This window comes from Leiobunum rupestre, chromosome 8 (genome assembly GCF_980474605.1).
Source record: "Leiobunum rupestre chromosome 8, qqLeiRupe1.1.hap1, whole genome shotgun sequence".
Taxonomy (NCBI): domain Eukaryota; kingdom Metazoa; phylum Arthropoda; class Arachnida; order Opiliones; family Sclerosomatidae; genus Leiobunum; species Leiobunum rupestre.
The window spans coordinates 10,717,317-10,742,301 of NC_143391.1; the positions used below are offsets into that span (position 1 = coordinate 10,717,317).

Below are 24,985 nucleotides of genomic sequence, written 5' to 3' on the forward strand. Positions count from 1 at the left end.
TCATCGAGTCAAGATTTTATAAAGCGTAAAAGCTCCGAGCGAACCAAATAAAAAAAACAAAAAGAGAAAAGTAGAGAAGTTGTCGAAAAGAGTAAAAGAAACCGGTGGTAGGGTTAGCAGGCGGCAACATCGCTATAACTTGGCCCGGCATACGGCGCTAAAATCTGGTGGCGCGCTAATAGAGCTACACAGGCTTCTTTTTTATTTAGCGAACTATCATTCCTTCCCGGCGGCGGCACTTTTTCGCTCCAATATAGCGAAAGAGCTCTCTCTCTTTCTCTCTCGTCCTTTTCTTTTCATTTTTATTAAAGCAAACTTTTGAGGCTTTTTCAATACAGTTCTCCGTCTTCCCCTTTCAAAGGAGAACCACGCTGAGAGAAAGCTAGACTCGGGGCCCTAAAGGGGTTGAGCGCGGGCCGGGGAGAAAGGATTTCTTTCAAAAATACTAGAGAGCCGCCAGTAGAGAAACGGCGGCTCGTAGAAGGGAGCCTTCAACGCCACCTTTACCCCCGCAGGTGGCTTTACGAGCCAAAATACTGTTAAGTCTGTTAGTGAAAGTTTACCCTTATAGTGCCCGTAAGGGTTAATACCTAGGATCAAGGCAAGCGCGCCGAGTAAAAGACATCCGACCGGAATAACCGAATATTTCCGTCGTAAAGCGGGAAAGCCGGTAAAGTTTGCGTAAAATGAAATGGAAACGAACTTTCAGTTTACAACTCCCGCTCTCGTTAAAGCTGCCCGAATACTTCGTAAAGCGTATCCCGCTCTTTCCCCCCTTCCACCCCCCTTTCACTTTGACCGGCGCAAAAATACGATATTAAGTTTAAACGTGGCGCTCTTTGGATTAATTAGACTTCCAAGTCTTGATTGATGATTGTATGCGACTAAAAAAAGCGGGAGGTAGCGAGACTAGTATTGGCAAAAAAAAAATTGGGAAGGACTTAGTTTGATCGGAGAGGGGGCATCAGGGGGCAATCGGGAACCCCTGCTGATGCGCTGTATTAAAAATATATATATATATATATATATATATATATTTTCAGCGAGATCGAAAAGCATATACAACGTTAAATCACACCCCTCCCTTTTCATCCCCAATCTTAAATAAAACAAAACTGAAATTACCGTGTTTTCTCGTTTGATAAAAATAACGATTTTTCTCAAATAAGTCATTATCTCTCCCCCAGGAGGCGCGGAAAACCTATAAATCCTTCAAGCTTAACCCCCATTTATTATACATTTTTCCCTTTTAAAAAAACCCTTCATGGGTTAAAAAGGAGGCAGGCTAAATGGGAATTTGAAAATCCTAGGGTGCATAAAATCCAATTTTTAACACGCCGGACGAATATTAAACTTTTTTACCTTCTTAGTCGGCGCGCGGTTCCGTCTCAACTTAAAAACCTCGTGTCAAAAGTAGGAGCCCATTTTCTCCATTTTCGAGAAAAAACTTGCTAAATCGTATATATTAAACTCCCAATGGTGTAAGAGGGCGGGTAGATGGAAGTTTATAGAACGATTAGGCGAGAAAAAATGGTTCGACCGTCTTCCACGGTACCGTCATAAGTCGGGAAATGGGGCCATTTTAACCCTCCCTCTCGCAACAAAAAAAACATTACATTAAGAAAACAAAAACTTGATTTTAATCCCAAACTTAAATATTCTCTAATCGTCGAAATAGTCTCATTTTCTACTTTGAATTATTCATGGTCTTTGCGACTTTTTTCTCTTTGGTTTCGCTGACTCTGAGCGTACAAAGGCGCTATCTCCGCGCTGCACTCTTAAGACCAATCGTGAACTAGCAATTCCGTAACGCCTATTCCCCCAAAGACATCAAAGGAAGAAACTCTAGACGCGCGACGAGACTCCGTATAATAAAGAATTGTAATGGACGGCTACGTTAAAAAAAAAAGATGAAAGGATTTAGAACGGCTTCACTCCTTCGAGGCGGGAGGTAATAGCTAAAAATGCATTATACATAAATAGGCGTATTTCATCCTATATATACTAAATGGCAATTTTGTTTTTCTTATCATCACGCTTAAGAAGGAGTCGAAATACGGTGCAAATAAAAAAGATAGCAGCCCTGCAGGAATAAACAAGCGAATGAGAAAAGTTTGCTCCCCGAGTATAACGAGTTTGTCGCGCGCGCTATATACTTTTCCAGACGCTTTCGCATTTTTGTCGACATACAGCGCCACGAGAGAGAGAGAGAGAGAGAGAGCCAATTTGGCAAATAGCGAGCCCCAACTTGAACGGAGTTTTCTGTTTACTCAGGCCCAGATACTTCACCTTCCTCTCTCTCTGCTTCTCTCGCAGGCGTCCAACAAATATCCCAGGCTCCGCTCTTTAGCGGAACTAGAACGTCAAAAGAAAAATAAGGGATATGTAGGTATGTCATACTTTCCATTCTGAAGACATACGCGATAAAAGCTACGTCCGGGACTTCAGCGCGATATTTTTCCCAACGGAGTTTCGCTAATAATTCGAACTTGTTCCTTTACGACGAAAGACGAATATTACTCAAATAGCGCGTAACAACTAACGCGAATATACCCATAATTTGTCATTGAGGCGAAACGAGACTAGAGATCGGCGTTTGAATAATAAATTATCCAATTATTTATTTTTATTCATAACCGACAATTATCCCAAAAATATCAGAAAAAAACGATTATTTTTGCATGTTAAATCGTTGTTTATTCGTATAAAATGTTCGTAAATAAACAGTTAACCAAAGTTTTTATGATTAATCGAAATTTTGCCGGTTAATTTATTTGTTCCGCCGATCTCTAGTATAGAATTGTATTAAAGTTTGAACGTAAATTTTGAAACGACGAGCAAGATCTGTTCCGTACAGAAATTTCTAAACAAAAACTTAGAATACACTAAAGATATTTCTTAGTTGTTTAAATAAAAAATCCATGTAAAAAAATCTATAGAATACATTTAGAAACATTTTATTCGTTAGAGCAATAATTAGATTTCTATAGATTTCCTATGGAATATTTGACAGATTATCTGTGTAATTCTTAGACCTCAGTCATCAAGTGACTTTTAAAGCCTTTAATTAAGGTGGCCGGGTTACAATGCGTAGGAGGGTAATGGCAAGCCCTTCATGCCACTCGAGCCAACAGCGGCCTACACTAACTATTACCGTTAACCTCGACAAGTTTTTATGGAAGGGGAAACCGAAGATCTCAGGGAAAAACCCCTTAAACCAGTGAGGAGAGAACTTGCAAACTCAAATCAGAATGAGCTGTTCCAAGTGTTCACCCAGTGCCACAAGCTGGGATCGAACCCGGCCCCTCTTGCGAAAGTGCTAACCACTCTGCCACCTCACTATATCATCGATTCATTTGAAAATTAGCTATTTTTTCAATAACATTTTTGTGACATTTTCCTGGTCACCCTGCATTTATACAAAATCAAAAATGGAACTGTAACTAAAACTTCGTTCTGGTGAGACTTGTAAGAAACGAAACTAAAACTAAAACTCTGTTGTGGTCACGTGAGACTTGTAATAATACTCTTATTAATTTTTAATGGATTTGTAATATGAATGCACGGTGAAACAAAAGCAAAAAATAGATTAAGAGTAAAATAAAGCAGTTTTTAATAAAAACCTGGTTTAAACCAAATAAACCGGTTGTTTGGATTTTTATGAAAAAAACGTTTTTTTTTCCAACACTGTTAAAGACAGCAGAAACTGAATTGGAAATTAGTGTGCTAACAAGCGCTATGATTGCTCTTAACGTAAGTGGTGCCATCATCCATAGCTCTCTTTTAAAATTTGATTGGATTAAATTTCTTTATGTTTTTAGTCGACTGCATTTAGTTTCAACAGAATACCTTTCGAAGGCTTTAAAGATTTCTTTTACAATACCATTAAATTGCATTAAAGTTTTTCTTTTGAATTTACCTTTAGAGTGTTTAAAAACATTTATTTATAAAGCTTAAGTACTACAAATACGCTAAGGTACGTTAAAACGACCGCTTACGCATTCTCAAGTAAACTCTGTAATCATATCCAAAAAGCCGAAAAGTAGATTTTTTCCAGTCACAGGAAAATTTGTAACAAAAGAAATAAATAAGCAAAAAATTAGAAAGCAAAAGCTTTCAACAATAGACCATTCTATAAAATACTACTTTCGTGGTTATTTGCTTTTGTGTATAGACAGGCAGATGGTTTGGCTCAATTTTTCATGAACCAGGGAGGCTCAAAAAAGGATTATCTGGCAAACCTGCCAACGTAGTTGTCTGGATAAATAGTGGATTTGTGATCAAAAACCTACTCATTTAACGGTTATAGTTTTATAAAAACCATTATAAATAGTTACATAACTATATCTCATTGATTTTGTAAATAGTTCAGTTATGAACTAACTATATTTGGAAATATACTATCGTCACGTAGGCTATCCTAGCTATATTTTGAAAATAGACTTTATAGGTGACGCGTCTAAATTTACCTATCGATTAGCAAAACATTAAAAAACAAAGTATACACCAGTAAGTCCTATTGAAGTAGCGCTACGTTGTCTTTGTGAAAGTGTTTGGCCTGTTTTACAAGGAGTTTATAGCAAGGGCTATTTTAAGTCAAAGGTTGCTCCCACAGCTCAGAGTAAAGCATACGTCGCAGAAATATGCTTCGACGGGTTTAGGTTTTTCTAATACAAATCCAAAGTTTATTGATAATCGCTATCAAAAGTAAATTTGAAACAACAAAAAAACGATGATCTGGAAACTGGATTGTCCAGTGAAGAGTGGAGAGTGAAGATCTGGAAACGGGATTGTCTAGTGGAGACTGGAGACCAGATCTCCCAGTGAAGACTAGAGACCCGAAAACCGGTGACCAGGTTTTCCAGTGGAGACTGAAGCTCATCAGAGGTGAAATCTTCCAGTGGAGACCTTCTGACCAGATCTTTAAGTGGATACTACCGGTCTGGATGCCAGATCTTTAAATGGGTACTACAGGTCTGGATGCCAGATCTTTAAATGGGTACTACAAGTATGGATGCCAGATCTTTAAATGGGTACTACAGGTCTGGATGCCAGATCTATAAATGGAGACCAGAATTTATATATTCCAGTGCAAACTAGTAACCTGGAAATACAATTAGGATTTTCCAGTGGAGACTGGAAAGTTGGAGTCCAGAAGTCGAATCTTCGAGAGCGACTGGAGAATTGGATACAGGAGTTAAAACCACCTTGTCTCGATTTCAAAGAAAATCGTCATGATAGCCCAACGAAAATGGGGAGCTGCTGCCCTATAGACGAAGTTCGACGTTTCGCCCAAGCCTGGCTTTTTGGAGCAAATATTGGGGATGAGTTATCTATAGAAACTCTTTCTTTAAAAAAATCTATAGAGTATTATATAGACTATAAAGCCCCATAGAGTTTTTAGAGACCTCTATACGATTCTTTAGAATGTTTGTACGTTATTTTTGTAATGGATCAAGGAACTGTGTGGTCACAGGCCCCAAATTTTTTATTCCCATCTAGGGCCTGAGATATTCGATTTTTAAGATTGCCCTACAACCGCGTGAAACACATTAGCACATCAATCAGCTACCACAGGTTAAATATATAGGCCTACATCCCTTTATGTGTATATTTTACCCGTGCTGCCCAATCGAAAATGATTGGATCCAATATCCTTATTTAGAGCTAGCTGGAATGAAGACACGTCCAGTTTGAATCCAAGTATGTTTGAATTAAATAAATTTCATAGATTGTATCAAATAAAACACATTTTCGATTAAAATTTTCGATCGAAGTGGAATTTTGATCAGCCCAATTTTGGAATGGAATTAGATTAAATATTTTCGTAATGGTTACTGATTTAATTAATTTGTAATATCAGTTGAATCACATTAAAAATATATTTAATAAATGATGTAACTGATATCAAAAGTCTGATAAGACTTCGTACAAAAAGTCCATATCTTGGGCTGGGGAGCGTAACGTGTTATCTTCAGTGCTTTTCTCCTTTTTTGACGTAGGCAAATATCAGTTTAAATAACTCGTAATTTTCGGTAAAATGGCAACAAAAATCACGTGACCATGCTAGACACTTCCCCAAATGTATAAAGTAGCACCAAAAATCACGTGACCCCAAATGTACAAAGAAGTAGTGGTTGGGCACTATAAAAATAATTCCCCCGAATTTTACGTATATGTATAGTATAAATGTGTTTCTACTAAAATTCAGTATTTAAATAAACAATTAATTTAAATTTTAAGTGATAATTCCAAATACAAAGATCGAATTATTGCATTTAGTTAAAATAATTACGAGGGGTCGGACACTTGCCATTATTTCGTACGGGATTTCGGGATTTCGTAGAGATTTTGGCGATTTTATCATTATTTTTGAAGTGATTTTGGGATTTCAATGTTAATTTACCATAGAGATAGTTAAAAGATTTTGTGATTTTAGACAAAGTGTACGGGATTTTGGTAAATGTCCAACCCCTCGAATAATTATTTAAAAAAAGGATATTGGCCGAATTTAAACACGTGAATCGCGGGCGATTGGTTCAATAATTTCGTCTGCTTCATCATCTCACTACCCAAATGGTGGTGCATGGTAAGGTATAAATATTTTGGCGGCTAATTTGGTAAGTAAACCAATTTTTCACAAGAATGGGTTATCATTCTGTATAGCTTTATTAGAAGTTTCTTTCAAATAAAAATTGCACTGGCTAGACTGATGTTTGGGTTGCATAAGTGTTGTTAGAAATGGTAGTTTTTTTAGGCGGAATAGCCAAAGCTTAATATCTCAATATCTTAGGGAGATAAGAAAAAGTTACTATCGCTTAAATTTTCGAATAATTATTCAAATAACAATTCTTTCATTACCTAATTCAAACAAATTGGTTTGAAATTGCCAAAATTTTAATAATAAATTCAACCAAACATTTTAAAAATTGAACCAAGAACTACTAGTGTATAAGAGTAAAGAAAATTCATAACTAAAATTTTCGAGGACGCTTCGTACTATTTTCATGACGTAATATTCGGCCTAACTATTGGCTATTTTTAAATTTATATTAGCCAATCAGAATGAGAAACCTAAACAACCGTCATTTGCACAACAAATAACATGTAAAGTACAGCCATAGCTACTCCCCAGCCGAATGTATACTTTTGGTATGAAGTCTTATCAGACTTTTTCTGATATTCATTAGCTTTCAGTGTTGGGTAACTCGAGACCACCTAGTTTAATTAAAAAGTCTTTTAGTATTCCTAAAATTCTAATTTAATATAGAAAATAGACGTAAACTTAGTTGTAAAAGGCTAAGTTAATTAGCTTACAGGAAACGTCTGAAAAGTACACGACGTTTTTGTATAAACACCGGCCGCTTAACCTCTTAATAAATAGCCCAAACGTGACGCGGAACGCGACTACAGGAGGCAAAGAAGGCTTAGTAATTCATATACCGGCCCAAAACGAAAACAAATTTGAAAGTAAATTCTGGAAAACATCCGCGGGATATTACCCCCGTAAAAAGGGAAAAACTATTTATAAATTTTGTTGAATTCGAAATGCGCCGAGAGGATAAACATTACGGAAACAAGATTCAGTGTCCCCCGGAAAGCCTATTTACAAGGCGCGGTAACGAGTATCGATGAGGCCGGCCGAATATAGAGCCTAACGAATATAAAAGAAGATGGAGAGGAGTTTTACTTCGAGTGGCAGGCCTATTTCCGAAGCCGCGGGCGTTGAAGGAGAAAACCACGCGAGAGGAAACGTCGAATGGAGGGAAAAGGAGTGAAATAAAGATAGAGGCTCGCGCACGCCGAGAAAATTATGCCTGAAAAATATTCGTCGTCATCTCAGTATTTGCTTTTGCCGGGAGGAAAAGCGGGGGGAATAAACACGATCCGAATTTAAATGTGGCAACCCTGGCACGTTGTTGAAACTATATATCAGTGGTGGGTGGTGGCCTAGTGGGTGGGGATTATTTGCCGTAGAAAAACATTCTCGGGTTCCACTCTTAATCATTCGAAAAACCTAAGGATCTTTTGAGTTTTTTAGGGTCTACAAATTTTAAAACGCGGATAATAATTTTTCGAGATGCCACTGAAAAAGTCCGTTTTCTACAGTTACTTCTCTAAATATTTTCTGTCTGTTGTACAAATAAACTCAAACGCTAAGCCCGAGGAAAAATAAACATTACAGCTGGTATTAAAAATAGAAAATGTCAATAGTTGATTTTATAAAAGCTGCAACAAGTCTACGAGCGCGAGCTAAACTCTCGAAAGACCTCACATTTTACAGTGTTTATGCAAATCGCGCGTGCCATTAATATTCTAATGAAGCTCTGTCTCCTGACGTAGATATCAACATTTTAACAAGTTAAAAATTTAAGTTTTTAGAAGTATATAGTATATTTCTTACGATAAAAGTATTTATCTTGCATGCTCCCATTTTTTAAACCAGATATCACGGACATTTAAGTACACAGAATCCCCCCGATGTATTAACTATATTTCAAATACTTAATTTAAATTTGAGCCAATTCCCAAGACGAATTTTATCGAAACGGAATTTTTCGAGTTACCTGGCTTAGGAAATAAAGTAGCGAAATGTGATCACGTCAATTTAAATTAATTTTTAGACCAACCGAATTTTTTGAGTTACCTGGTTTTGGAAATAAGGTAGTGAAACAAGAACACGTTTATTGAAATTCATTTTTAGACAAAACGCATTTTCCGAGTTACCTGGTTTTCGAAATAAGGTAGTGAAACGCGAACAAGTTAGATGGCGCCTGTATCAATTGGCACGATATTCAAATACGACAATAGTGCGTACGCGGGTTGTGTCCCTCGTATTAGCTAGAAATCTCACTTAAAATTAAAATTTCTAAATGCAACCGAAAATGTAGTTCAGAAATGATCAGAACTATAACTAAAAATATAATGCGAATGCAAATGCGGGCTTCACAATCTTTAACCGAAAAAATGGACTCTGTAAATTTTGAGCAGTGATACGGTGTCACGGTTCACACAACTATTGGCAAACCGATTTCACTGATATTACCAGGTTTTACAACTGATATTTCCAGGTTTTCCCTTTGATATTTCCCTGTTTTTTCAAGATGCAAGATAACCTCAATAAGAAAAAGTCTTAATACTTATCTATTGTAAATCCCCATGTCATTGCTAACTGAACCAATCATTTTATAATTGACATTTAGAATAAACTGGTTCCATATTAAACATGTTAGAAAACTAATTAAAGTAATATCTGTAATAAGAAAAACTTATTTATGTAAATTTGTACTGTTTAGGCCAAACTTTCTGAACCCTTGTAAATTTCCCTGATTTTTTTCGACTTTTCTGTTTCAGTAAATATAATCCTATACCCGGCATAATTAAAAAAAAAATTACAAAGGCGCGTGTTCAATTTTTATAATGGATACTTCTCTGGTATAAGAGACATATCTTATAATCTTTTGTTCAAGCGTATGGAATGATTTATACCCTGAAGTCCGTACTAATGAATTTATTACGATTCGAAATAAAAATATTTTGTTGCTTTTCGTTATAGCGAATAGGCGTTTTTATTATTACGTTATTATTTATTTTGTTTAATTATCTCCTTCCCACCCACTATTCGTACATACGTATTTATGATTGTTTTGGTTTTTGGAGGGTAGAAGGATATTTTTCTTGATAAGCGTGTTCCAAACGAGGCGTATTTTAGACGCGGTGAGAATGCTAAATTGGAGGCTCGTTTCTGATGATTAATTTCGAGGGGGCGGGGACGCGGCAGTTTTGGGACCGTAAAAAAAAATAACAGTTACAAAGGAATTCCCGAAGGTATATCCCAGCCTGGTTTATTAGCAGCCGGCCACCGCCGCTAAAATGAAGAGAACAATACCAGCGTGAGGCGGCAAAGGCTTACGTTACGCGGGATAAAGAGAAAGCTTAGACAGGAGAGGCGGATATTATATAACAAAAAAATCTGCCAAGTTTGCGGGAAAAACATCTTGATACGAATCTCGGGTAAGCGCGGGAATACCAGGGCTTCCGTTATGGTAGGCAAAAAAAAGCGGCTAATAAAAGATTTTTCCACCAAAAAAGAAAACAAATTGCCAGAATCCCGTTTGGCTGGAAAAAAGGGAGGCTTTTTATTCGTAAAGCCGTAAGGAGCTTTATTTTATTCAAGGCGAACCGAAAGAACGCGGACGCTCTACTGGTAAAAACTTCCACGATATTTCTTGCCTCGGGAAGATATTGTTTCATAAAAATGTCACGTGAGGGCGTTGTTTTTCGTTACCGTTAAAAATAATGGCGCGCGCGCGAGAGGAAGAGCGCTATAACGGACTTCGGTCGACGAAAAAGAGAAATTTCTTGGTTTAGTTGGAGAATACGTGACTAGTTACGTAGTCGAAACTGTAGGAGGAATCTACGTCGGAGTCGAACGTAACCTGATATTGACGTCGAAGGCGGGGTCACGGAGAAGGCGTCACTTTGAATCGTGTAGCCTTCGGGCGTAGTTTCGACCGATTCATCCTTCTACTATAGAAGGGGATCAATAATGAAAGACACCCTTCCTCCCCGCCGGAAGCTTTTTAATGAAAATTCAAATGAAGGCTAACCCGACCAGCGCTCGCTTTGGCACGACGACTTGACTACATTAAAAAAAGATGAAAAAGCAGCCGAGACATTAACCTCGAAATAGATTTTGCATCTTTGATTTTGTTCGGCGAACTGGAGCGTAGCGTACATCGTGGAGTCGTAAACGAAAGTGCTATTAGGAGAAAGATGTATCTCTTACCAAATTTCCGCTCTTTTTTCGTCGACGATGTAATACAGCCATACGCTACACACGGGTTATCCATTAAAGGTAGATAACCTTATACCGTGAACACGGTACACGGGCGAGACCACAGACGCGATATCCCAAATGGGACCCACGCCGCCATTAAATAGGTCTATAGAAACGAAATAGTTTCTACGTGTTTCGATTGCAAAATTGAACAATTGTTAATCTACAACGTGACAGGTAAACAAGGCTACCATTTACTTAATCACGGCTGTAAATAAATGATTACTTTTTCGCTCAACTAAATACGACTGTTTGAAGTACTTAAGACAATATTTCGTAGCCTTATTTACTCGGATTTAAATAATAAATTGTTTGTCTTAGCAAAGTTACGCGTTCTTATTGTTGAAATTTAAAGTAAAAAAGACTTATTTAAGATTATGTACAATTCGATGTCATATGTAACGCAATCTCTCGTAAGTATGCCAAAAAAGCATTTTCGTTAATGAAACTTTGTTCACGGGATATAACGTAAATTACTTCATTTACAACTCGGTGATGAAAAATGAGTCATCAACTTTATAGAAGGGAACCGGAAGTTAGTGAAACGGGTTTTGAAAATACGCGGACATAGGAGTTTCCACAAAATAAAACCAACCGAAAAACAAGGTATATAATGTTTTTATCTGCGTCAAGAGTTAAGCTGAGTTCCCACTTGACGAATTTTCGAGACTTTCGCGACGAATTTAATTTTCGTCGTAGCTTTGAGCTTCACTAAATTTCACTCGCATGAGTCAATTCGCTTCGCGAAAACTGCATTTTTCGCTAAGTGGGAACTAGCCTTTAAAGCTTTTTAGTACTTTATTGGCACGCGCGTTTCGCACGTCGACTTCTAATACCAAAATCTTTGTCGACTCGAGCGTGCGCTCTCTATCTTGAATTAGCTAATGACGTAGAAAAAACATTTACACGTGACCTCTCGTATTTAATAAAAAGACCTATTCCTCGCGGGTTTCTAACTTTAACCTAGGAGCAACAAACACAAGGAGAACGCAGCTAGCCTTTTACACGCTAACGCAGTGTTGTGTACAAATTTCATTGGACGAGCCATTACGCTGAACGTTTTACGGGCGGGGGGAAGACAATTTCGGAATTTTCCCCTTGCGACGGCAGCAGGCGCTAAAGCATCTAACCAATGAAAACAGTACGCAAGAAAATACACGACTTTTGACGGGTTGCGTTCTCCTTGTGTCGGGTGCTGTGTTTATTGGTCCTAGCTTTAACAATCTATAGTTTAGCTCGTGCCTCGCGATCACGTGATTTTGTTTCCATAGTAACCTTCTCAATGGCACCAGGATTATGAGAATTTTCGAATTTTGGGTTCACTTATTTTATGTAATTATGTTCCGTATGAAAAAACGTCTCAATGAAAATTATGTTACTAAACGATAACTAATTTACGGGTAAAGTTTCGGAGGAGGGCAAGGTTATTGTTAGTAGGAAAGAAACGGTTACCTTTGTCAGAGTTGGAAACGATGGTGACGACGTCATCCCGGATCCAAGAAGTAACGTAGACGTAGTCTTTGACAAAACTGGGAATGTGACATCGCAGAACCGCCGTATTTCCGCGGATCACGAACTCGTCGTAGACTTGGACTTCATAGAATTGCTTCACCACTAAACCCGGATCAGAGAGAGAGAGAGAGAGAGATAAATCACATTAGAACTGGGCACATTAATCCCACGTACAGGTACACAATGCGTATATTTCGATGTTATAACTATATTTTAAATATTCAATTTTAATTTTAACATATTTTCAATCATCTTGTACATTAACTTAATAAACCCAAGAGTAAAGCCCAGTTCACACTATACAATTAATTGGGCCACTTAACTGTATCCAATTAATAGTAAGCAAGAAAATTGTATAGTCTGAACAGAAATATTGTAACAATGGTTCCAACTATTTCTGTTCACACTATGCAATTTTCTTGATTACAATTAGTTGGAGACATTTAAGTGGCCCAATTAATTGTAAAGTGTGAACTGGGCTTAATTTTACCTGGTTTTGAAAATAAGGTAGCGAAACGCGAACACGTTAATTTAAATTAATTTTTAGGTGAGCTGAATTTTTTGAGTTACTTGGTTTTAGAAATAAGATAGCGAAACACGAAAACGTTCATTTTTTAAAATCAATTTTTAGACAACCGAATTCTCCGAGGTACCTGGGTTTGGAAATAAGAATGATAACGAGTTAGATGGCACCTGTAACAATTGGTACGAAATTCAAATATCCCAATAGTGGTAAGCGGGCTATGAGGTCCCGCGAATTGGCCAGAAATCTCATTTAAAATTAATTTTTTTTTAATGAAACCGAAAACGTAGTTCAGAAACAGGGTTCGTACAAAATTTCAGGAATTAAATTCCCTGATATTTCCAGGTTTTCCCTGACTAAATTGCCAAATTTCCCTAACCATTTTGGTAGAATAAATTTATGTTTTGAGGTAAAATCTTGAAAAATGTTAATTATTTATTTTTAATACATTTTTCAAAAATTTATTTTCCGTATTTCTTTTTGGGGTCATTTTAAAATTCCCTTACCATTTTGGACCATTTTAAATGTCCCTGACTATTCCCTGACCATTGGGAAACATTTTCAAATTCCCTGACTTTTCCAGGTTTTCCAGGTATTCCAGGTCGTGTACGAACCCTGAGAAATGATCAGTATTAACTATAAATGTAATTTTCAGCGGAGTCGATCTTAATTTAAAAAGTTTGTACAGCTAGTTACAGTCGGAAAAGCACTAAAATGGGCAAATGACCAACATGTGGGACCCCGATCTCCAAAATTTCATAGCGGGCTACCGAGGGCATGATATTTCCTTTTGATTGAGATATCCCTGGCCCTACTAAATCTAATTCTTGGAGAGTTATGAGGAAAACGGCGGCGGCGGCATCGGGTACACTGTAAGTGGGCCCAGTACACACAAACCCTTTATGATTCTGTGTTAAAAGCAGACGAACAGTCGCTACGAAGTATCTGCGACGATAGCCTTATATTCAGTCGCGGTGTCCGCAATTTTTGAGATGGCAGTCAAATAAGTATGCCCCCTTAATTTATTTTAATAATAATAATAATAATAATAATCAGCTAGGCTAATACCCAAGGCCTGAAATATTTTGGGTATACTATTATGTCATTAAAACTAACAAAATATAGTGATCAACATCCAAAATGTCCACTTTATCATCTCCTTAAAAATGAAACAGAATTTTGTTTAGTGAGCCCCCCAAAAGATATCGCTAATTTTTAAGTATTGGCGTTCTCCTGATCATAATTTCGGGACTACTTTCAAAATGAAGAAAAGTCATAACGTAGACTCTCGCATCACTACTGTCCTTTTGCTTAAATACTTAAGCGTATTCTTGGTACAACTTTAAAAAACAGATTATCCGTAGAATCATAAGCCTATCATAAGGTCCCCATAAGCAAAGGTCTAGGAAAACATTTTGAAGATCACAATCCTCATTATTAAGAGTATTCAAAATCTACACCTCCTAGTGGTTATGTTCTTAAAGGGAATATAACCTCTGGTTGTTTCTGTCGCCCTCCGAGGGTTCCAATATTGTCCGCTGCCTCCCATGGCTTTTCACACCTGCGGCGCTGATAATCGCTGATTGTGAAGGGAATAAAGGAAATTGATGGGGTCTTCCATAAAGAACGCGTTGAAGGTTCTATTCCCTTTAACTAGGCATTTCCCCGAATGAATTTCGCGCGTTGCATGATGAATGAGCAGAAGGCGTCGGCGAACGTTTTTAAACTTAGAACCAGGCGGGAGAAAACTCTGCCGCCAGCCCTTAGCACCGTAGGCTTCGTAGCCAAGGCTTATGCACAATTTTTTCCCTTTCAAACTAAAAATTAACACTTATCGTTGCATAATGATTCATCAGAACTTAAAACTGGCTTTTAGAAATAAGAATATATTTATTTTTTCAAATTTGAGATTTTTGTGTGGCATTTATCAACCCGAGCGTGGCTGCTCTACCAAGTAAGAGAATATTTTAGATGTAGAAATTTTGAAAACAAAGATGGCGCTACTGCCCTATCGTCGTACGTTAATTTTCTTATCTCCGGGACAACGCCGTTAACATGGGCCCCTATGGTAGACCTTTGCTTATGGGGACCTTATGATAGGCTTATGGTAGAATGTCAACTAACGCTCTTGGAGGTGAAAATAGTAAAATTCCCAAAATAATTTCGTATCTTGGGGAAATACCGATGGAACTCTAAAGATACGTTTTTATTCGAGCCAAATTTGGCGTCGTCGCAACAATAAACAAACGCGAGCGGCCCCGGCTTCAGCTCGCTGGAAATCTCCCGAGATACCATTAAACTAGCAAAAATACAACCACGAACCGGGAGTAAGAGCGCCGTAAATTTACATGGATAATAGGAGAGGTATGTACGCGTACGTTTCGGAGTCAAAAAGCGCAGCGAGTCCGGGTCTCGGAGGCTGCCGACGTCGTTAGGGAAATGACTCAATTTCGTAATACACTTTTCTCGACTCGTTTTACCGGAGTAAATGATAGTAACCAAATGGATTCCACCGCTACGGAGACATCGACGAAGCTAGCGTAAATATAGACCTCGGGGAGGGTGTCCCATCTAGAAGAGGACCCGGAGGTTGAACGGCAAAGCTGGTCAACTACTTCAGGGACGATGGGGTTTATTGGAGAGTTGCCCTGGAGGGTTTACTCGCTTAGATGCAGTCGCGATATTGGATCTCGAGCCAGTACGCGGCGTAATGGCCCACTCCTACGTTCGCGGCATTGATCAGAGATTTCCGTTGCTTTTTCAATCGACTCCGACAATAACAGCGAAGCTCAATTAGGAAAATGAACGATACTATATCGGATAATCTTAACCGGGCTATAGTGCTTTTTACCCGGTTTTTTTCTTCCTAGAGACGCTATCCATCCTATTTCCATTTGTAATTCTCCAAACAGATAAGCATGCTTGCCATACATTCTCCATTTTCAGATTCCCTGTCTTAAGGCCCGTTTTCATGACGGCGATATTTTGTTGCGAGAACACCCGAAAAGCGATTTTTGCCTTTTTTAAAATGGCGGCCTTTAACTGGAGGAGCCGTTTGCTCAAATTGAAGAAAAACTTTTATTTCTTCGAATAAGTTATTATCTAACTTTTATTAAGAAAAAAACTATGCACCTAAAAGCTGGTTGAAAAATCTTATTTGGGAAGGGGATTTTGAAACATTGGTAAGTTAAAAAAATGTAATACAAAGACAATTTGCCATGCTAAAATTTTAATGCTTTTTAAAACATGATCCTTCCATGTTCAAAACATACACCATAAACAATTCAACCATTTGTTATCAATTGTTGGTCCAAAAATAAACAAAAAGTTATTATTGATCCAATTCCACCAGGTTTAAAGTTGGCTCTGACTTTAAGGTAAATATTAATCAAGTTCATTTAAGACGAGGAGACAGCTCGTTAAAAAGCTAAAATAAGTATCTTGCCACTGGGATCTGTTTGTCGACCCTAGTTCATCATCTATGCAATTATTAATTATGTTGACAATGTCATTTTGACATTTTCTTTTCTCAGCTGATGGGACATTATCCATGAGCTCAGTGACATACATTAAGAAACCAAAGGTTTGTGGCTCGTTTTTACATGCATTTATTTCTCTAAAAATATAAATTAATATTATATTATTACTTGTCAAGTTTTGACATTTCAGCCAAAAAGACAGCCTGTATCTCGGCTTGGTTTTTCTTATTTTTTGGAGGTTTATATTAATACAGGTTTTGTTTTTAAATTGGAACTTGGAGAACTATTAACTTCTTTATTTTGGCTGACATCAGGTTCAGTAATCACAAATTCTTGGTTACCAATAGGAATAACCTTAAACAGAAAAAGTAATTAAGAACAACCCTACAGAAAATTTAATAATTTTAAGGTTTTAACAAAAACATCCCATATCGAAATATACAAGGAAAATAAACCCCTAAAGTAAAATTAAAATAGATATAATATTAACCCTAATTATTAATTTAGTATATAAATAATGTTGCATGACTGGTTATTTGGAATTAATTAAATGATCATTTCAAAGAAAACTTTTATAACATAAATTATTCCTCGAAACCAATTATGTAGCCACACTCAATGTAGGGTCGGGGTAACAAGGCCCAAGAGGCTTAAAATGTGACTACACTATGTTAAAAACCCAGGTCAGAGCTTCACCACAAGCTTAGACTGTATAGGTAATAATAAGGAACGAACTCACAGCTGGAATGATTAACATGGCATCCCTTGATACTGGGTGGAAAACTGTAAATAATACAATCTTTGATATTACATGAATAATAAATGGACAATATAAATCAATATTATTTATTACTTCTGGCTCCATTATTGTAGAAACTGATTCATCAATATTTTCATTCCCAGCGCAGGTATCTTCGCAAATATAATTGGAAGATGTTATTGAACATTAACAGCATATTAATTTTAAAATCAAATCTTTACGTAATAATTTTAAAATCAAATCTTTACGTAATAAATTTAATACTCACTCTCGTCATGACACTACAGCCTTTAAAAATAGAAGCATTTGGAAAAAATGCCACTTAACTAGAGTTGAAAGGTTCTTCATCAAACTCTTGTCTCCTTTTTGTTATTGTGACTTTTTGAAATGGCCTCTTAACTTCCATATTTTCTTTAATTCGTCCACTAATAATTTTCGTAAATTGAATTATAACTTATTTATTACCCCCAACGACCAACATAGTTTTAGGCTTATTTAATTAGCTGTATCTTTCATTTTCGATGATACATCATCCCATGGATGCGCATTGTTCCAAGTCTCTGTTTCTATATTCTTCAGTCCGTGTATCCCAAATTGAAGGATGATTTTTAATTAGCTCGATCAACGTTTCTTTCCACTTCAATCTGTTTCGCTTCCGCTCTCTTCTCTTTTAATATATATTTTTTTAATAAGGCTTTTGTGGGTTTTTTTTATTACACTTCCCATTTTGCTAAAGGCCCAAGCCCCAAACAAACAATGACAATATGATGCCAAACGCTCTGGAGGCTCACCTGTCAACCCGGTTGTGTTGCGCAATATTTTGAAATGCAAGTACAGCCTCATTGGCTGAAACCAGCCACGTTACTAGTGACGTGCCGAAGGTCCCGTAAAAATCGCCTAGCGAGACGCGAAAAAGTCTACTCTGGTTAGAAGAGAGCGATTTTCCGAAAATATTAATATTAATATTATTAATATTATTAATATTATATTATTAGTATTAATATCGCCCTCGCTCGGAGGTTTCCCTCTACTCGCTTCAAAATATCGCGATCATGAAAACACCATGACATTTTCTCGCGCGACTTTTAAACATATCTCTCGCAAATCGCTGGATTTTTTCTCGCAAATCGCTCTCATGAAAACGGGCCTTAAAACATTCCCCAATTTATATATATTTTCCGCGTGCCTACCATCTTACCCATAAAAACGGTTAGCATATATTACGGATAGAATTTTACGTATTATAAAGGCTGAAAACACACAAAAATATATAAATAATAAAAATTTTAATATCAACTAGAGTAAAAGTGAAAAAAAAAACTTTTCTTTATATTTTAGACTCACTTTTCCAGGTATTGTTATAGTCACGGATCAACCGGTTAGGTTTGTTAGATCTGAATATAATTAGGGCTGTGCAAGTACTCGAACATCATCGAGTACTCGACCTCAAAAAAGGTCGAGTACTCGAATAAGTAATTGGAGAAAACTCGTCGATTACCGAGAACCAAAAAATTGCATATTCGGGTATCCGATTACTCGAATAAGCTGCTCTCTAAACTCGCCGAGTATTTCTTTTTTTCTATCCTCGTTGCACTAAAGTTCAAAGAGTGGTTTTTACAACTTTTTGGGGGGGCAATAAATGGTACCTACAAAGTTGCGGAAACTGTGGTTCATTTAAATTAAAGGAATATTTTTACTTTATACTCCTTTTAAATTTAATTTCCTAATTACTTGATTAAAACCAGCTCCTAATCAAGTACTCGATAACACGACTAGTTAAAAGTAATATTAATCGAGGTTTTTTTTTAGTTACTCAACTCGATAAGAGAAAGTTTCCCCTTAATCAAGTACTCGATTACTCGACTCGACTTCAATATTAATAATAATAATAATAATAATAATAATAATAATAATAATAATAATAATAATAATAATAATAATCAGCTAGGCTAATACCCAAGGCACCACCTTAGGCCTAAGTCATCAAGCGACTTAGAAATTTGATACTCGATAACCGACTCGATTGCCTAAAACCACTAATCGCGTGGTAAAACCATTTTAAATGGTTTAATAGCATTTAGAGCGTTTATACGCAATCGTTATTCTTCCGCTTTAGTACAAATGTATCGAAAGAGTAACGGCATGCGCCCGTAATCAAAGTCGCTTTCGATCAAACTATTAGCTAAGCAATAGTCGGGGGTTTTCCCGTTGTCCCGCTTCGAGATGGCGAACGTGGAAAACGGAAAGAGGGCGGAGAAAGGATGGGGGGTCGTGTGGGGGGGTCGTGGGTGGGCGAAGCCCCAGGAACATCATCCGCGTAGGTGCGCTCCGTCAACTTAAGTTGATAGATTTCTCCGGGGCTAAAGGCCGCTTATTCCAGCCTGTCCCGAAATTCCCTTTCCCCTCTCTCGCTCTTGGCGCACCATACTCTTTTTCTCCTCTAAATCCTTCTCATCCTCTATGGGAGGGGGATCATTCCGCCTGGGCCCCGGAAGGGGGCGGAAGAAGCCCTAGCTAGCGGAAAAGGGGAGGGGGTAGAAAAAATGACACTTTTTTTAATGATGGAAAGAGTAACGCCGTCAAAAAATGATTGTTGGAGTTTTGGGACTTATAAAGAGGTTTGATATTTTGCCGGAGATAAAAACGCATCGGCTTTTTAGTTTCTTCCTCTTGTTTTTCTAGAAGGATAATTTTTCTCTCTTTCCCGCTGTTCCTAAGCCTTCCTTAACGGAACAACGTTTTATAGGGAATTTCAAAGATTGATCTATTTTATAAGCTGGCACCACCAACTTTCCAAAAAAGTTGTTAAATTCTTGCTTTCATTTGTTTTTGTTAGCGAGATCGTCCTTCTTTCTATAAGACGAAAAAGGCCCTTTTTCGGGACTTCAATTTCGAAAACAAAAATTTTATCACGAAGGAATATTATATTTTCCCTTTTAAAGACCAATAGGCCAAGGTTAAAAAGACAATTTTAAGTTAAATGGAGGTCAATTATTTATATATGTGAAAATCGGTAAGTAAACTTCACCCTGAGCTCCGGTGTTCGAAGCGAAGTTAATTTACAGGCGTCAGCTAACAAGATAAATCGATTATTTCTTCAAGATGAGCAGGTCAGAAATATAAAAAAAATACCAATTCAAACGAGTAAATTTCTGTAAATCAACTGAAAACGGCGGCGATTGCGCGTGCATGGCTTAAAATGACTATTTTTAAATATTATTTTCAGTGGTCTGTTTAGTTGGAGCAAAACTCCTTGGGTGGTGGTTCCATTAAAGGATCAAACGCGAGAAAGATACGCGCGATTACGAGTAAAAGTGTGGAGAAAAGGGCTGCAAAAGAACGACCAAATTAATTTAGAGAAAGTAATAACGAGATAAATAATGAGTCATCATTACCAAGTTTGTAGAGCGTATAATAAAGCGGCGACTGGCTAAATAGAGACATTCCTCTTTGTATCCGCTTACTGGCCAACCGGTTCGCAGCACGCGGGGAGGGCGAGAGAAATCACCTTTCATCCGCCGCGCGAGGCGGGCTTTAGCCGGTATCTTTTGAAAAGAAAGTGGCCGTTTGGCATTATGCAGCTTCTCTTTCGCTCTATTGATCAGTGGGCGAAATGCGGCTGGCCAGGAGCGCCATTTGGCTCGTCAGCTCGGGGAATAATTGGCCCAAACGTACCACGCACGGACAATTTCCTTTATTAAGCTCCGCGTGTAGCGAAAGCCCGTCCCAACAACCTCCCCCCTCCATTCCCGATAAAAACGCTGCCGTACAGGAAAGGGCGCTGCTGGGCGCGCGAGGTTAGTGCCAGGCGACCCACACCCCCGTCGAGTTTCGGCCACGAGCGCGAGATGGACCACCGAGGCCATAGAGAGTCAAGCGCTACGGGGGGTCGGCCAGCAATCTCCATTCGCGACACGACCGCGGGAATCCGGACAGCGAAATAACCGTTAAGATTTCTTAAAGGTGATCGCCGCGAGAAGCGACTAGCCTTTTCAGAGCTTCGACCAGCGTCCATTAAACAAAGGACTCTGGAGAAATAATAGACCTTTAACTCTCTCACGATACTGGATTGGTTCCGAGTCTATTCCATTCCCCTATTTCGGCAATCCGGGGGGGGGGGGGGTAAAAGGAGACAAGATGGGCAAGCCCGTAAGAGTTGACACGATATTACGATGAAAGAATCTCGACAGTCTCTTATTCACGGGTACCTGAGTCCCACAGTCGAATACTTTTTTTTATTTTTGTTATTTCACACATTGTTACAATTGTGTTTAATGTGTGTCCCCTCCTAGCTAAGTTAAAAACTTGTTTTTAGGAGGGGGTGCTTGTCAAATATTAATTAATAACTAAACAAGTCAACTTACTTATATACAGTGATCGGGAATAAGACCACTGAGAAATAACAGAGAAAAAAAGTACAAAATAATTACAAAGATTATGAATCAGGTACCACATTATACAATACCGTACATTCAGGAGACCTAATGAGTAAATTAATTTCATTGGGAAATATTTTAAATTAATTTATATTTCTAAGATTAACATTCAAATTATTATATAATTTCGGCCCTAGGAATCTCGCGTTCCTTTGGGGTTTAGCTTTCTTGAAAAAAGGTACATTTACTATGTTTAGCGTTTTAGATCTAGTCAACTGGGCAGTAGCCGTATTTCAATCAGCCTTATTCTTTAAGACTTCCATTTTGAAGTAATGGAATAAAACAGTTTTACAGAACATGTATTTTAGTGGCAGCAAATCTAGTTCTTGATACAAAAGGTAGCGAAAGTTTGTGACCATCACCATCTATATTTTCTTTTTGTGATTAAGATGCCAGTGAACTGCGCTACGAAGTGTGGAAAGCTAATATTATTGTCGTTACCAGGGGCGTACCGAAGGGGGTCAAATTCGCTTGGAAAGAAGCTTTAATTTTTACAATTCAATCATAATTTTTCCGAATCATTGCCGAAATATTTTTTTCAAATTTGGTCTTAGAAACAATTGTCGACAAATCATTCATTTTACCAACTGGACCTAATTTTTCTGCCAAAATTTAGGGGATACTCCCATATACCCCAACAATATAATAGTATCGGGTGTTTCGTGTAAATTGAGTTCCACAATTTAAACTGAATAATAGATGTAGTAGACACGTATAACATATATGAAGGTCCACTGTCACCATCTTGGACTCTGTGGTAAAATAAATCAGAAGCTGTACAACCGACAAGAGCGCGGAAGAGATAAATGCGTAGGTCTACGCTAAAACACTTTTACTGGGCCCGCGACGAAAAAAAAGCCTTAGGTAAGAAGAGAGACTCTATTTCTCTAAAAAACTTCGTTCCTTCTGTGTTTCGCGAAGAAAGGAAAGCAAAGAAAGAGATCAAGGGAGAACGAGTGAAAAAAGGAAACAAACACAAATGACGGCTATTTTCCTTATCAGGTTGAAGGCCTGGCAAGTTCCCTCTCTCTCTCTCTCGAATCTAACAAACCCCGATTTTCTATTTGGCAGGGCGCTTCTTCGACGGAGGAATTATTTATAAAGGGTATTTTTTTTTACAATTTCGAACGACAGACAAGCTGCCAGTTTATCCATTCAACGGCCCCGTACACACCGGAGGAAAGAAGGTGCGCGGGTCAAACCAGGAAAGCGATGAAGAGATAGCTATTGCGTACGTCTACAGATACGCGAAACGGATATTCGCAGTGTGGATTTGGATATCATCTCTTCTTTGTTCCTCTACGGATCAAACGGGAAGAAGGAGGTATACGCGACCTATAGTCGTCATCCGTAGTCGAGAGTACGTCGACGGTAGAGTTTGGTCGCGGACTATAGATAAACGAGACGAAAGAAGTAGGCTGTTGGGCAAAAGGCCGATCTCGTATTTCACGCTCTAGCTGGCTTCCGCGCGCGCCGCTCTTTACGGTCCGCATTATTCTAAGGCGATTTTCTCGAGCTCTTACGCGATGACTGCCATCCGAGCCATTTGATGGCTCATTTAGCTCGGCCGATCATCTTCGTCTCTTCGGATTTATTGGCACGTGTTTGGCCTGAACAATAAAAACAATTGCGGGCAACAGATGTCGCTTCCCGCCTACGCGAGCGCGGCCTACCACTATTCCCTTCGAGAAGCGGGCTCAGACACTATTATATCTTCTTCCTTCATTCTATCTCTCTCTTTCTCTCATTCTTGCGCGCTCCGTATCTCTTTACATCCCCGTCTTTCTCTCGTCGTGCGTAGTTCTTTTCTTTTTGGCCAAAGTCTTTCTAGATCTAAAAGCCTTCATCTTATAGCGATTTAGAGAAGTACAATCATTGTCGTGTTTTTCCGAGGTTCAAACTTCCATTAGGAGGGAGCCCGTGCCACCAAATCGAGGTGTTCTCAGAAATTTCACGCTCAAATAAGCGCTCCGAAACTTTTAAAACTCGTAACTCGACTGCCTGTATATAGAACGATCGACCTTTTGGTCTTTGCTAAACACTTTTACCATTTACGCCTCGTGGCTTCTCTCGTAAGGAATGACTGCACCCAAAGATTATACTTATACGCTTTCATCAAACATAATAAATTGACACGTACGACAGTCTTCATATCGAAAATAGATCAACTGTAATACTGGCGTCTGTAAAAGTGTTCCACACGTCAATGAATGAATGCGTGGTTTAGTTTACTACCCCACTTGGAGTCCCTTTTAAATCAGGGAGGAGCTACGCTCACAGGAATGATGGCATAAAAGAATACCTATACAGGGTGTTTCAAAAATTATGCAAAAATTTTAAGGAATTGTAGGGGGTGAGTTGAGAAGTATGCCTGTTTTTCCCCCATTTTCGATGAGTTAAAAGAGCATCAGAGAGCTTCAAAGTGTGGCCTACTAGCCCCTGGAAGTAGGCTGCAACAAGCGCAAAACCAAGCAGCAGGGAAATGCGAACACTAAGGTTTGTTAGGTAAAAAGGACTTCGTAAACAAATCGAGGTAACCCGCGTTAAAAAGGAAACTTAAACAGTATTTAAAGTCGTGATGGACCACGATATCTCATCACTTTCAAACTGCAACAATGGAGTTAACTTCGGAAGAACTGGCGGATATTCATTTCGTGAATGAACTAGCGGGTGGCAATGTTTTGGCTGCTCAACGTCTCTACCAGGAAAGGTACCGGAACCGGTGCATCCCCGTGCTTGTTTTGGACTACTTCCAGGGGCTAGTAGGCCACACTTTGAAGCTCTCTGGTGCTCTTTTAACTCATCGTAGGAAAATGGGAAAAAACAGGCATACTTCTCAACTCACCCTCTACAACTCCTTAAAATTCTTGCATAACCTTTTGAAACACCCTGTATATATAGTAAATTATAGTTTAAAAAAAGAAAGATACAAAAATTATTTACATCAAACAAACACCTTACAAACTAGGAATATAGAGTGGAACTATAAAACGGAGGCTGCTGTACACATATTAATCAAAACTGGAGTTGGGTTTTCTTCCGCTCACAACGATCGATCCACCACGGTCCACGCCATTAAAATGTCCTTCGTATTACCTAGGTATTGTACTGTACGCTCACTGTCCAGAGCTAGACGGCTTGGAAGAGAAACCTGGGCAGACACTTGACCGCGGATGTTCGCGAGCCGCGGGCAGACCATCAAGACGATGGTTTCTTCCGTATTTTGGAAGGCAGGGCAGGAAGTATCTTCTCCGAATATGTCTGACAGGCGTTTAGCCATCTGTAAGGCGACTGTCCGCGCTTGAAACAGCAGTTTGCTGGCGAAAAAGGAACGATCTTTGGCGCTGTTTAGTTCAAAGGTCGGATGACCGCTTACGTCGTCTTCCCAGTGTTGTTGCGCGGCCTCTAAGACCCCTTTTTCCACGATGGAGCGCC

At 38.4% G+C, this 24,985-nt stretch overlaps 1 protein-coding gene across 3 annotated transcripts in view; it reads right to left on the reverse strand.

Annotated features, from left to right (window-relative positions):
• LOC149932366 (cell adhesion molecule Dscam1-like) overlaps window positions 1-24,985 on the reverse strand; it is a 105,107-nt gene that overhangs the window by 59,301 nt on the left and 20,821 nt on the right. The window contains exons 2-3 of one of the 3 annotated variants that reach the window (XM_090156871.1): window positions 13,382-13,490; window positions 12,293-12,454 (exon numbers count right to left, since the gene is read on the reverse strand). In XM_090156871.1, the coding sequence (XP_090012997.1) occupies window positions 12,293-12,454; window positions 13,382-13,394 (175 nt within the window). In that variant the 5' untranslated portion in view covers window positions 13,395-13,490. The remainder of the gene's footprint in view (window positions 1-12,292; window positions 12,455-13,381; window positions 13,491-24,985) is intronic. The other 2 variants (XM_090156870.1, XM_090156872.1) reach the window with 2 other exon arrangements.